We start from the raw sequence: 14,582 nt of genomic DNA, 5'->3' as shown, positions 1-14,582 counted from the left end.
GATTAAGAAGTTCAAAAGGAAAGTTACAAAATAGTTATTAGGAAGGGAAAGGATGTGAGATACAGCATAGGGAATATAATCATTAGTATTGTAATAATTACATATGGTGCCAGATGTGTGCTTCAAATAATAAGAACATTTTATAAAGTATGATTGTCTAGCCCTGGCTGGCGTAGCTCAGTGGATTGAGCATGGGCTGCGAACCAAAGTGTCGCAGGTTCGATTCCCAGTCAGGGCACATGCCTGGGTTGCAGGCCATGGTCCCCAGCAACCGCACACTAATGTTTCTCTCTCTCTCTTTCTCCTTCCCTTTCCTCTCTAAAAATAAATAATAAAAAAAATATTTTTTAAAAGTATGATTGTCTAACCACTAAGTTGTAGATCTGAAAGTAATACAAAAATAATATTGCATGTAAACTATAATTGAAAAAATAAATTAAGAAAAGTAGTCTTCTTGGTAAATCCTACAGCTATAAGATTCACTATGAACTTTTCTTGCTATGTGATTCTTTCCTAAACTCTTGAGATTTTTAATGACACCCTGAGTTTTTGATATTTCCCCATTACAGAGTTTATACAATACAAGAGACCCTGAATGCCTGAGACTTACACCTGACCTCTGAAATGGGAGAAGTTGAGGACTTCTCTGATTTGTCCTAAGGTCTTTAGGAGGTCATGGTAAGACTGTTTTCAGAAGTGTTAAAAAGTTGCACTATGAAACCCATTAATGCCACTGGATTAACCCCTGGTGCTTAGGTAAAGAAATTGTACTGGGGAAACATTCACAGCAACATAAAGCAAGTCTTCCCATGTCAGCTTCCTAGAGATTCATTCCCACATCTCACCTCCATCTGCAGATCTTGGGAGCTCCTTAGCAAAAGAGAAATACAGTTTGCAGAGGTGTAGTCCCAGCCTCACAAATAATAATATAAAAGATGGGATTGAGACTGTGAAAATAATATAATAACCAATACAATCAGTGGACTTAATCTTTGGAATTGTTTACACAGGTTTCAAAAGAGCTGATAAACTGACCAGCAGATGCTAATGTAACCTAGACATTTGCAACAACAGAAAGCCATGACCATCTCTTAGCTGGAGAGTTAATGGTGGTATTGTTGGAGTTGGAGCCAAGGGGATCCCAACCAGCACAAGCTGGAGTCTTGGATGAGACACAAACCATGCCAGGGACTGCTTTAGGTGAGAGTGTGGACAGAGGGACATACTCCTGTTAGCTAATTCTTCCCAGCAGCTGAACGTATTTGGAAGTCCACTAGAGTGGAGCTTGGGGTATTCATCAAGTAATATTTTGACTCCTGTAATATGCTGAAGAGCTGCAGAAGAGTATGAATGGATCTTAATCAAACCTATCCTTGGTATAGAAGTGTAATTCATTCACTCACCTCAGTCTTCATGTATCACTAGCATAGTAAGATATGTAACTTCCCATGGACTTTGACTGTGATAGTCAGCACCATGTAAAGTGTATCTCACTATGGTTTGTGAAAGATGAGAGTGATTGAACTTGAGTTGTGAGAAGTAGAAATCTTGTTGTATGAAATTGTCTTTCTCACAACCAAATAGGCACATTTTTCTGGAAACTACTTCAAGACTGGCACACAATCAAAACTTACTTTTATTCTAATACTTTACCCACTCAGGTAGAATCGATGACATCCTTTAAACAACACTGTTCATTTCTGCCATGAAAACATTGAACACTCTCTATTATAGCTGGCTCTGCCTGATTCTGTAGACTCCAGTGGATAGAGAACAGCCTGGAGGAAGAACCAGATGGCCCTATGATGGGACACCGGTATAGAAATGAGTGTCTTTCTTAATCATAAGCAGTTAACTTTGGGATAAAACAAGATACAGCTGAGAAATTTGATTCTTGTTTTAACCATATGAAGAGTTATCAATTATGAAAAACATGTAAAATTCATCCTATAACATGTATTAATACAGAGTTTACAGAAAAGGTGCTCAGGGTTGGTTTAAACTTGGTCTTGAGATCATTTGCATTTGGTAGAATTTCACTGCAGTTTTGAACATGGTTTTTGCTTTCAGAAGAATGGTCTATGTCTTGCTCCATCTGTTTTTGTTTTCTTTTTAATTCATGAAATTTAACTAGACTTACTGTGGCAATCACAATATAAAGTATATAAATGCTGAATTATTATGTTGTATACCTGAAACTAATGTAACATTGCATGCTAGCTAAACTTTAATAATAAATTAAAAAATCATCCCAATATTTTATTATGAAAAAAATTAAATACACAGAAAACTTGAGAGAATTTTACAGTAAACACCAGTATACCCACTACTTACATATAAATTTTTATTTTGCCATCTTTAGCATATAATTATCCATGTGTCTATCCTTCTAGTCATCCATCATTCCATTTATCTTATTATTGTACTTCAGAGTTAAGTTGCCCTTTCTTCACATTCTTTGATGGAAATGCAAACTGGTGCAGACACTGTAAAAATCAGTATGGATTTACCTCAAAAAATTAAAAATGTAACTGCCTTATGACCCAGTGATTCCAATTCAAGGAAATCATCCAAAGAAACCCAAAACACTAATTCAAAATAATATAAGAACCTCTATGTTCATTATAGCATTATTTACAATAGCCAAGATTTGGAAGCAGCCCAAGTGTCCATCAGTAGATGAGTGGGTAAAACAACTATGGGACCTTTACACAATGGAATACTACTTGGTTGTGAAAAAGAAGGAAATTTTACCCTTTGGAACAGCATGGATGGACCTGAAGAAGATTATGCTAGGTGAAATAAGCCATTTGGAGAAAGACTAATACCATATGATTTTACTCATATGTGGAATATAATGAACAAACTAAACAAGCAAATAGAGACAGACTCATAGATAGAGAGCAGGCTGACAGCTTGGTCTGGGGATTAAGGGGTGGAAGGATCAAGCAAAAAAGAAAAAGAATTCATGCACATGGACAACAGTGTGGTGATTGCAGGGGGAGGCAAGTAAGTGGAGGTAAAAGAGGGTATAAGGGAAATAAGTGGTAATAAAATACAATAAAATACGTTTAAAAACTAAAGTTGCAACATCAAAACATTTCCCTTTAAATATTTCAGTATTCATATAATTAATTAAGGTTTAATCATTTATATAGTTATTTCATTTCTTTCAAACATATAATGCACAGGCCTTACATGCACATTATTAGATAGGTTCTGACAAAAGCATTGGTTTTGTTGTGAGATAAGTTTATGCCATATTTCTAGGTAGCATCTGGAGTCGTATTTGCCTCTAGAGGACATCTGGATTGTTGAGTGGATCATGTTTTAAAATATTTATCTTCTTTGCAAGAATAGGTGCTGGGTTTTTATTCCTGTCTGTACCATCAGTGCTGAGAGGAATGCCTGAAGCAAAATCATGCTCAAAAATGTGTTTTTCTTCTATTTTTTGTCTGGTCTTTGTGGAATTGAACTAAGTTTGTAATTTTTAGGTCCTGTTCAGTGGTGGAGCAGAAGGAATGCTTGCAGAAAAAGCATGTTATATGGGTGGTAATACGCATTTTTACAAAAAAAGCCATAATTTTAAATTCTATATATGAATCTGTGAGGAGATGGGGGGGTATTAATTGTGGGCATTTTGTAGATCTGTCAATGAGAATATGGGCATGTGTTTGAAAATGTATACTTTTGGATATGTGAGCATGGAGTATGTTTGGAACATATCTAATTGTTTCTTCAAGTATGTGGATAAATCTCCACTTAACTATCTATTTCTAAAACTATGTCTGCAACCTACACTGGTCTCTGTCATCAGTGTAAGTATACAGGGATTATAGTGTGTGTTTGACCTGTCAAAATATGTGATTAGTGACAAGGCGACTGGGCAGTTGTATGAGCATATTTATATTTATCTGTTTGTATGTGTATGGATCTGAAAGAGTCGATGTGAATGTTAGCTTATTTGCTAACTTATTTGCAGCTGAATATGTTGAAAGGTGTATCTGTGGGGTTGTCAGAATGTTGATGACTAGGTATGTTTGTATTCATGCAACTGTTTACACTTCCTGATCAAGGGAAGCTTAACTTAGTAATGGATACAAACGATGACATTAGGGGTTAATGAGGCCAGGAAAGGGATTCTCCTAGGAACAATTCTCCGATGGCCCAGCACTACGCATTGATTCCACCCTCCCCATTTCCTTTCCACTCTCCTCCTGCAACCACAAATAAACATTGCCTAGGGACTCTGGGGTGTTCATAAATTTATTAGACGTAGGTGAGTGAGCTGATGCCACTCTGCCAGCTGGATCCACAGACCAGTACGTCCAGCTACAGAGAAAAGAACTTCTGCCACTTAGTGAGTGCCCTTCCCTCAAACTGCCCACCTGGGCCTCTTACCTAAAACTTTCATGAACTTTAAAACTCTTATTGCAATCCTAGACTGCCTCTGACCCTCCTATTTCCCCTCCAAGCATGAGCAAACCTGTTCCCTTCCAAGCCCATGAGCACAGACCTAGATGCTAGATACCCATCTGGATCAAAATTCTAATACCAAATCACAATCACATAACCTTAGGTGAAGGGGCTGATTCATTAAGTCTAGATTTTATATTTAAGGTGTTTCATACTTTTTCTCCCTGAAATTTGAATTATTGTCTCCTATATTTAAATCTTGGGTGTGCAGCTGGAGAAAAAATCACAGAAGCAAATGAACTGAAGTCATTCAACAACGTGATCTTCAATCTTAGCTGGATTTTCAGTGCAGAGTAGATCATGGGAATGTATTTGGTGGACTATTACTGTTGGTCTGTTAATGCAGGTGTATTTTTGGCTGTGTGTTTATAAGTATGTGTCCAACTGGTATAAACATGGGAGGGTATCTGAAACATAGTGCATAACCACAATGAGTAAGTATGAGTCTTCTTAAATTCTGTGGCTGTGCTAGTGGTACGTGTGACTAAGGGAGTGTGCAATAGTTTCTGTCTGCTTGATGTGAGAGTACCTATGAGTAGCTGAGTGTGTATAAAAGTGTGAAATATATGTTTGCTAGTACCTTTGTGTGACTGTGTATGTGCATGCTCATGTGCATGGTGTGCAAAAGAAAGGCACTGTTTGTACCTATCTCCATTGTCTTAACATTTCTTCCTTGATTAGTCATATCTAAGAAGCCTTAACTGACACTTCCACAGTCAAAACAAAGGAAAAATGGCTGTTTGGGGGTGGCAAAATATGTTCTATTTGGGAGAGAAATCTTCAAAGTTCCTTTCCACGCTGAGGAAAATCTGGAGCATGAAATATGACCTTCTGGGATACCTAATTTTGCACATCAGGAGTTAAGGATTGTGGGGTCAATTTATCTTGTAGAAGAGTCAGTAGTATCTGTTGACACTTCAACTGTCTTTCCATTTCTTCAGAATTTAAAGATAATTTTAGAATGAAGAAGATAAAAAAAGTAGATGCAGATAGGCTGGATGTAAGATTTCTTGGAACATTGACTTAAAACCTGCATCGGGGGCAGGGAAAGAAACTTAGAGGAAGGATATGGAAAAGAAATTGATTAACAAGTGTTGTTAATTCTCAGTTGGAACTTTTGTTAATTCTCAGTTAAAACTTGTTACTTTACTGATTAACAACTTTTTTTTAATTCTCAGTTGCAAAGGAAAGAACCCAAAAAGAATAGACAAATTCCTTCTAATTCTCCATATACTTTCAGGGTTATGATAGCTATCTGGGCATTTTCTAAGCTCTTTTAACCATCTACTTTCACTGTATTTACTAAGATAGCTAAGAAGAGAATGAAAACTCCAGAAAAAGTCAAAGGAATAAGAGAACTACCATGCCTAAATTCTAAAGCAGAGGTCTGGTATGAGATACCTAGTATCATGGGAATACAATGAGAGAATTTTAGGTAAGGCTGAGAAAATGTCCTTTATGATATGGTTTCTCAATTTGCACTGTTCTGATTGCTTACTTTTTCTGAGGTTAATCTGATGCTGTTTAAGAACAATGACAGAGAAATTGGATTCAGTAAAGAAGGTAGAGAAGACGTCAAAGTAGGAGCAAAACATGGAGAAATGGTGCTTCTGAAGGAAGGAGGTGGTTCTAAAAAAATGAGTTATCAACAGAATTAACGCAGGTAGAGAGACCAAATGGATGAGTATTGAAAATGTTTATAACTAGATTTAGCAACAAAGAGATCAGTGGTAACCTTAGAGAAATTATTTTCAGTTGGCAAGGTGGGATGTGGAAGCCACACTAGACTAAATTGAGCAGTGGTAGGAGGTAAGGCAAAGAAGGTTGAATTCTTGACTTTAAGGATCTCAGAATAGAATTGGAGAAATGGAAACATAAACAAGGTTCCCTTCTTTTGCATCTGGAGAGACAATGTTTCAAGAAGCTTGGCTAATAATTGGGGGAAGGTAATAGAGTGGCAGCTAAAGAGGGAAGGTTATGTTTTTCTAATAAGATGGTTTGCACATGCTTATTACTCAGAGGGAAAGAGATAGAAAGGGAGAGGCTGAAGATGCAGTACAACTAACTGATGGAAAAGGGTAAGGTAAGAAATGGAATCCTGAAGGTGGAGGGCCTGGCCTTAGAGAAGGAGAGACATCTCTTTCTTAGGGACCAGGAAATAAGAATGCATAAAGATGTATTGGGTTGGCCAAAAAGTTTGCTTTTTTTTCTTTCTTTTTTATTTTTTGGTAAGATGGTTCCAGTAGTGCTTAGTTGTTTTTAACTTCATTTGAAATAATTTTGTTAGACTGCATTGTGACAGCAGTCATATCAACATGCACTTTAAAAACACATCAAAATTGGTGGATTTTTGTGTAGCTATTTTAATACTGAAGATGGAAGAAAATAAGTGACTTTTCAGCAATAATAACTATGCATTATTATTTCAATAAAGGTCAAAATGCAATTGAAATGCAAAAAAGATTTGTTTAATAGGTGGAGAAGGTGTTGTGACTGATCAAGCATGTCAATAGTAGTTTAAGTTTTGTGCTGAAGATTTTTCCCTGGATAATGTGCCACAGTCAGGTAGAGCAGTTGAAGTTGATAGCAACTAAATTGTGACATTAATTGGGAACAGTCAATGTTATACCACATGAGAGATAGCCAGTTTACTCAAAATATCCAAATCAATAAATTTATTGGTGAAAATGAAAAATGTATCTTTTATTTTATGGAAACAGATCACATGAACTTTTTGGCCAACCCAATAAATAAATTTAAAATTTAGGCAGTGGTAAATAATCAATATTTTCCCCCCCAAAACATTTGCTTCTTTGGTTTTATCCAGGCACACACCCAGTTTGGTTATAGAATTTGTCAAAGTTGGGGTTTGCTGTGTGAATGTGAGAATCAAGGAGGAGATGAAGATACCAGCTGTAGTGGGGAAGTAGGTCAGGACACAAGTTGGGGAGAAAATGCTACAGGACAAATAGACCAGAAAAAATGGAAGAATTATTGAGACTCTGAGAGCAAGTGCCTGAGCACTAGAAGGTAAGAAAGCTGGAAATTAGAAGGGTGTGGTCAGAATGTTAGCAAAAATAGAATTTAAGATTTTACAGAGGTGGAACAGTTTTTGGCTGAGGTAAAATCTGAGTAAAGGTTGTTAAAACTGTAATTCTACAGTTGTAGAAGTTTTATTTACCAGGAGTGTCTAATCTTTTGGTGTCTCTGGGATGCAATGGAAGAAGAGTTGTCTTGGGCCACACATTAAATACACAAACACTAACAGAAACTGATGAGAAAAAAAAGATTTTAAATAAATTTATAATTCTGTGTTGGGCTGCATTCATACCCATCCTGGGCCACAAGTGACCCGTGGGCTGTGGGTTGGACACCCCTGATTCTTCCAAAGGGTCTCCAAAGGTTTGAGCAGCATTTCCTTTTCCCTGTCTATGTTAACCTTTATTTCTCCCCAAACTCCCCAAATGTGGCTTCTGGGGTGAGATGGAGAAGTGAATGGGTACTACCATTTAAGGTGAGAATTAGGGGACTTGTTGCTTTGCTGTGAGTTGGGCATTTACTTGATCATTTCACCTTGACAGAGTTTCTATGATGATCTAGACAGGGTACTGGGGACTGGTGGTACAGACATGAGTAGAAACCAGTTGCTGTCCTTAAAGAGCTCAGTCTAATAGAGGAAGCAGGAACACAGACAAATACTTTTAATCTCTGACCTTTTTGTGCTGGAGACAGGATGTCTGAAAGAAAGTGAAGAATTCACCCAAACATCCTCTTGGGCTCATTCCTCATCTGTATTTTCCCACCTGCCTGCCATGTTGAGCCTCAATGGCACTCCCTTCCAGCCAGACACACTCCAGCTGACAGACATCCCTGGGATGCAGACAGGCCAAGCCTGGGTTGCCCTAGTTTTCTGCATCCTTTACCTGATCTCCATCATAGGCAACCTCAGCATCCTTGTTCTGGTGGTTCAGGAAACTGCTCTGCACCAGCCCATGTACTACTTCCTCTCTATGCTTTCCCTAAATGACCTGGGAGTGTCCTTCTCAACACTCCCAACTGTGATTGCTACCTTCTGCTTCAACTACCACCATGTTGGCTTTGATGCTTGTTTGGTTCAGATGTTCCTCATCCATACTTTCTCTTTCATGGAATCAGGCATACTCCTGGCCATGAGCTTTGATCGTTTTGTGGCTATTTGTGACCCACTGCATTATGCCACTGTGCTCACCAATAGCTGCATTTTGGCTATTGGTCTGGGCATCCTTGCCAAGAGCTTCACTACTCTCTTACCTTTCCCCTTTCTGGTGAAACGACTTCCCTTCTGCAAGGGCAATGTTTTGCATCACTCATACTGCCTCCATCCAGATCTCATGAAGGTGGCATGTGGAGACACCCATATTAACAACATCTATGGGCTCTTTGTGGTCATTTTCACCTATGGCATAGACTCCACTTTCATCCTGCTGTCCTATGCATTGATTCTGAGAACCGTGCTGGCCATTGCATCCTGGGAACAGCGGCTCAAGGCACTCAACACTTGCATATCACACATTTGTGCAGTGCTGGCTTTCTATGTGCCCATAATTGCTGTCTCCATGATCCACCGCTTCTGGAAAAGTGCCCCACCTGTTGTTCATGTCATGATGTCCAACGTCTACCTGTTTGTACCTCCCATGCTAAACCCCATCATCTACAGTGTGAAGACAAAGGAGATACGCAGAGGGATCCTCAAAGCCTTTTATAAATCCCAGAGCTGAAGAAGGCTGCAGACCCTGAGAAAAGTCCTTTGTAGAAAGAACTGGGACTTGTTTGTCAACTTAAGAAATGCTTAAAGCAAGGAGGAGAAGAATCTTGATAGTTGTGAGTCTTGATAGTTGTGAATATTATATCAATAAAGGAATATTTAATTCAGTAAAATGACATAAATATATATTAAACACTTACTGTGTGAAAAACCTTGTGCTAGTTGCTAAGAATTTTACAATGGTAAGCAGGACATATTGTTAAGTAAGATATAGACATATTAAGGGAAAAACACTAAAAAGGAGTAAAGATGCCCTGAAAAATGTTTGACATATGAAAATAATAAAAGTTCCACAGGTCAAATAAGTTTGAACACAAATAATCCTACTTTCACCCAGATGAGGGAAGTGGTAAACATTGGAGACAGACAAAATTCTGTGGAGGCCTGATGCTTCATGTGACAGGGCCCATTTAGTTTGTAGAGAGCAGGATAAAATTTTTTATCACCTGAAGCAGCTTGTAAAGGATGAGAGAGGTTAGAGTACTTGGTGCAGAGTGCCAAGAAGAAAGTAAGGTAATAATTTTGACATAAGTATGAGGAAATATATTTAGGCAAGAAAGTTTAGAACTTTGCTATTCCAACTGTAATCCAATAAACAATAGTATTAGTATCTCCAGTAGCCTGTTAGAGAAACAGAATCTTAGACCCTACACAAGACCTATTGAATTTGAATTGCATTGAATAAGACCATTGGTGATTAAAAGTTGAGAAGCACAGTGCTTCTCTTTTCTAACACTGCTAAGGTCATGCTGATCTGATATGTTACAGCAATAAAAAGATTCATGAGTAACAAAAGTCTGGAAAACTGGTTCTCAAAATGTGATTCCCAGGCTGGCATTATATGTACCACTTGGGAAACTGTTAGGCATGCAAATTCTCAGGCTCCTCCTCAGATACCCTAAACTAGAAATTCTAGGGAGCAAAGCCCAGCAATCTGTGTCTTAATAAATTCTCCAAGTAATTTTGATATATGTTAAAGATTGAGAACCTTTAACCTACAATGTTGATCTAGAATATTTAGGACAATTACAAGTGGCTTCATGTAGACAGAGGGGAGGTTTCACATGGAAAATCTTGGGACATGAGATCTTGAGAGATTCTCTAAGTCAGACTGTGAGTGGTTTTTAAAGTGGGGAGAAACTGACAACTAGGTATATGGTGTTGGTGGTGAAGAAAAATGCAAACTCATAGCTTATCTCTATGAGTTGGTGCAGCTATAGCACAGAAATAGCTAACATGCAAGATTTGAGAAGCAATCTCCAGCCACTCCATAGTCACTCTACAATAATGGAAAGTAGAAAGGGTTTGTAACCGGAAAAGACACTGGGCTGCCTGTCACTACCAAATCCAATAAGCAATGACAGCAATTGAATCTTTCATGGGTGCTTTATTCAGATGGCCGGCGATCTGAGAAGATGGCAGGTTCATACCCGAACAAATCATCTTGTCTTCCTTTCCTGGCCAGATCTTTTATAAGGGGGTTAAGGGAGGGCAAACAAGGGTCGGCGAGAGCTTTGAAATTTAGCAGCTGCAGCATTTCTATCCTGGGCAATTAGCTGTCTCCAAGGGGGAGGGGTAGTCACCTGCTTCTTCCCAATACAGATGTCTCCAGGTGGTAATCTCTAGCCAACACCTCAGGAGGTCAGCTGCTTTTTCTCAGGTGCCAGGATGGGCCTTATCTGTAGTTTCTGAAACAAAAGCTTAACATACACATTACTTGCTAGATTTATGGCTATTTGCCTTAAGCTAAAATTTTCCAAGTCTTAAGTCCCCTATCAGGTTCTCAAAGTACCACTTTGAAATACTTCAAAGTCCCATAAAAGGAAGGTAAAATTTTCTTCATGCCCATCTTCTGTTTGTTTCTCTGGATACATCCCACCACTTGATATGAAAGTGGGAGAGCTCTCCTGCCATTCCGTCCCTGAACACACCTGCACTGTATTTGAAGCTGAAGTAAGGAAGAAGTAAAATGAAATACTTAATGGGAAGACTAGGTACTTGAGAAAGAAGTTATTTGGGTGATCTGAAATTGGAGCCTCCAGGAGAACTTATGTATGGTAAAATCACATTAAAAATATAGCTTCCTTCTTTTTTCATTTGAATCTCTACCGTTTGTAGGTAAGTACTAGCCTCTTAATATGTCAGCTTTCAAGTTGAAGAAATGCTGATCTCCTAGAATCATAAAACTGGTAGATGGCAAACCTGGAACTCAAATCTACATCTGTATGACTTTGAACCCCATGGGATGTCTCTCCTGGAGGACAACTCAGTCTTGTGCCATTTGGTGGAGGGTTGATTGGGAATTGAGTAGGAAACAGCATTGATAAGTGGGTAAAGGCAGCCATGGCTATTTCCTCCATTGGCTAAATCCTGGGCCTGGCTCTGGGATTTAAGCACTGTCCTAAAATCTGCCCATCAAGTCCTAAGCTTGTGGTTCTTCCTGGGATATGTCTTTTAAGAAAAGAATTCAGAAAACAAAACTCTGGAGTCTGTGCTCAGAGTTCCAATTTTGAGACTAATTACTTGGATTTGGGGTGGGGATATTGCTATGAAACTTGGAGGAATTTGTCTCCATCTTACTTTTCATCACATGGAAGAAGTTGAAATTTTATTTTCTCTGTGGAGAGAAGGCAGTATCTCCAGGGGACATGCTTTTAGTTTTCTTTCTGTTCCCAAGGTGAGATCTAGTTCTCCTTCTTTTCCTGTTACCAGCACAGGATCACACTCAGGCAAAACAGGACCCCAGAGACCCTAGCCTCTGGGAGCTCTCATTCAGAAACATAAAGTTCGCCTCCACTCTTGGCTAGTGCCTGCCTGAGGCCCATTCTGAAGCCATTGTGAGCTCATGCCTTCTATCTTTCAATACAACTGTCATTTCTCAAAGCTTTCTCAGGTGAATTTGAATGTGTTTGTGTCTTCTAGGTATATACACAAATAGTCTGTTTCTGTCTACAATTCTTTTTGTGCCTCTGTGTGTTTTTTGTCACTCTCATGTCTCTATCTTTAAGTGAGTCTCCTTAAGTGTATATGTGTGTTTGTGTATTAGCCATAATTTGTTTTCTTTATGACGGAGAGGTTTAAGACAGAAAAATCCCCAAATTTTATTTTCATGCAGATTTTCCACCAAAAGATACTATCATTTCAATGCCCATGTATCCTTCTAAGACATTTTTAGATAGGGCTGCCAGGGATTGCTTTAGCAGTGAAAGACACATGGTGATCTCATGACAGGGACTGAAAATTTGTTTTTGTTTTGGCCACACAAATCTACTGCCATGATATTCTCAGTGTCACACAATAGGAGAAAATTTGACAACCTGGAATACCAGGCCAGAGGGCAGAACTGTTGAAAGGGTTTTTAATCCCCTTTAAACAAATGCTGGAATTTTTCCTCAGCATTGTCATCAAGGATTTTTCTTTTCTTTTCTTTTTTGATTTAATCTTTATTCTATTTTTTCCACTTCCATTTAGTCCCCTTATAACCCTCTTCCCCCAGCAATCACCTCCTGTTGTCCATGTCCATCAAGAGTTTCAGCCTTTGAACATCTCTACTGATCAGAAGCATATTATCTCCATGTGCAGATTAGACTCTTAGAAAAACCTTCCTTACCTGAGCCCCATATTGTCTCCCTGTGATCACTTATCACTCACTACCTCTTGTACCCATCCTGTCCCCATCTCTTCTACAGTCTCCTTTTCTCAAAACAAAACATCATTGGTTCCTTAGGTGCTGCTTATTTTAATCCCATAGGAAGCTGTAAATTTATTGATAGGAACTGTATAATTTCAAACTAAGCTGCAGTTACTCCTTTGAAACACCAAAAAGGTCCTCAATTTTAGATGGTCACACCATCAATTCCATAATAGTATTTACAATATTATTACTATTCTTGGTGCTCAGACTGATTTTACTCTCAACACATTTTCTTGTGACATGATCAGTTTTACATTCTTAACTTCCACGCTTGTTTCATCAACCTCTTCCTCTTCACTCTCTTCTTGTACAGTTGGAGTCTGTGTGTTTTCTTGAATGTTTTAGACAGTTAGCTTTACTTTGAACTTTGAATTTCTTAGCAGCTACTAGTTGTGCTTGCTGAGATAAGTACTCAGTCTTGGCTTTACCAAAAACTATGTAGATATCTGAAGCTGGGCTCTTGTAGACATCTGGTTTTGTGACCACAAAGAAAATATTATTAGATTCTTGGATAGTGACTCTAGTGACCCCTATAACCTGTTGAAGATACAGTTTGGATATAACCATTTGTGCCTTTATTCCACTCCAGCTCTGTTTTACTTTACTGACTGGTTTTTCATCCAGTTCAGCTGCTGCCGCCTGCTGGGCTCATTGTGTGGTTGCCTATGTGGAATGTTGTTCCTCGAGCTCTGGCACTGATTCATCACTGTCAGATTCTGCTCCAGACCTTGTCTCAGCCTGGGCTGTGGCTACTCCTGCTCTGTAGCAGGATGGTTTCTGTGGCTTCATGGGCAATTATTGCGGTAACACAGAACCAAGATGGCATGGCAGCAGAAAGAGCCTTAAGTGCCTTTTAACTGATTCAATCCCCTTTGCCTTCGAGTATCTCTCAGTTGATTTAACTCTGAACTGGAATATGGAACCCAGTAGTGAATGTTCTGTTATGGTTCTGAACAGTATGTTCATGCTTTTTTAAATTCTTCATCTCTTCAGCATGTCTTTGTGTTAGAATCATGAAATGCTATGAAGACAAGGATGAACTAGGCACAGTCTAACTCTAATCAAGCCCAAACTATGACAGGGAGAGCAAAAGTATAAATGTAATTCTAACAAAATAGGAAGTCTGTATAAAATAGTATGGAGGCAGAGATGAGAAGCTTATTATTTCTGTTTAAATGCTGGAGGTAAAATAATAATTTGAGTATGAATAACAGTAAGAGTTTTAAAAAAACTAAGAAGAAAGTGAAAGACAATGTTAGCAGAGAAAAAGAAAGCTTACATTCTGACAGAAGGACTTGTGGTGAGAAAACTAATAATCAGAGACTTTGAGTAACTGAAGGAATTTAGGATAGATAATCTGAAGAAGGGAAGATTTCAGGGTATTGTGATTGGAATTTTCAGATACTATTTATCTATTCAGTTATTTGTTAATCCAATTAAATGTTTACTAAACATCTGCTATATGCTTGGCCCTGTGCTAGCATTGAATATTTAGTGATCAAAACATTTTTAAAAAGCAGTCAGTATCAACCTTACTTTGATGGAGCTTACAGTCTGCTAGGGAATACAGGCATTAAACAAATAACTACAAAAGTACATTCATGTTTA

General features: G+C 38.4%; 1 protein-coding gene and 1 pseudogene across 1 annotated transcript; one reads left to right on the top strand and one right to left on the bottom strand.

Moving 5' to 3' along the window:
- Positions 1-8,288: 8,288 nt before the first annotated feature.
- LOC123819302 (olfactory receptor 51I1) lies at positions 8,289-9,233 on the top strand. Its single transcript, XM_045839604.1, has one exon. The coding sequence runs from the start codon at positions 8,289-8,291 to the stop codon at positions 9,231-9,233; it is 945 nt and encodes a 314-aa protein (XP_045695560.1).
- A 3,891-nt stretch (positions 9,234-13,124) lies between these two features.
- Positions 13,125-13,763, bottom strand: LOC123819239 (annotated as a pseudogene).
- Positions 13,764-14,582: the final 819 nt, after the last annotated feature.

Source organism: Phyllostomus hastatus, unplaced genomic scaffold, assembly GCF_019186645.2.
Source record: "Phyllostomus hastatus isolate PE091 unplaced genomic scaffold, TTU_PhHast_1.1 phas_contig_304, whole genome shotgun sequence".
Classification (NCBI taxonomy): Eukaryota; Metazoa; Chordata; class Mammalia; order Chiroptera; family Phyllostomidae; genus Phyllostomus; species Phyllostomus hastatus.
Note: the sequence above shows the minus strand (reverse complement) of the source record. Positions and strands in the feature narration are given on the sequence as shown.

Coding starts and splice junctions, on each gene's coding strand:
- LOC123819302 (XM_045839604.1), top strand. CDS start 8,289: ATGTTGAGCCTCAATGGCACTCCCTTCCAGCCAGACACACTCCAGCTG.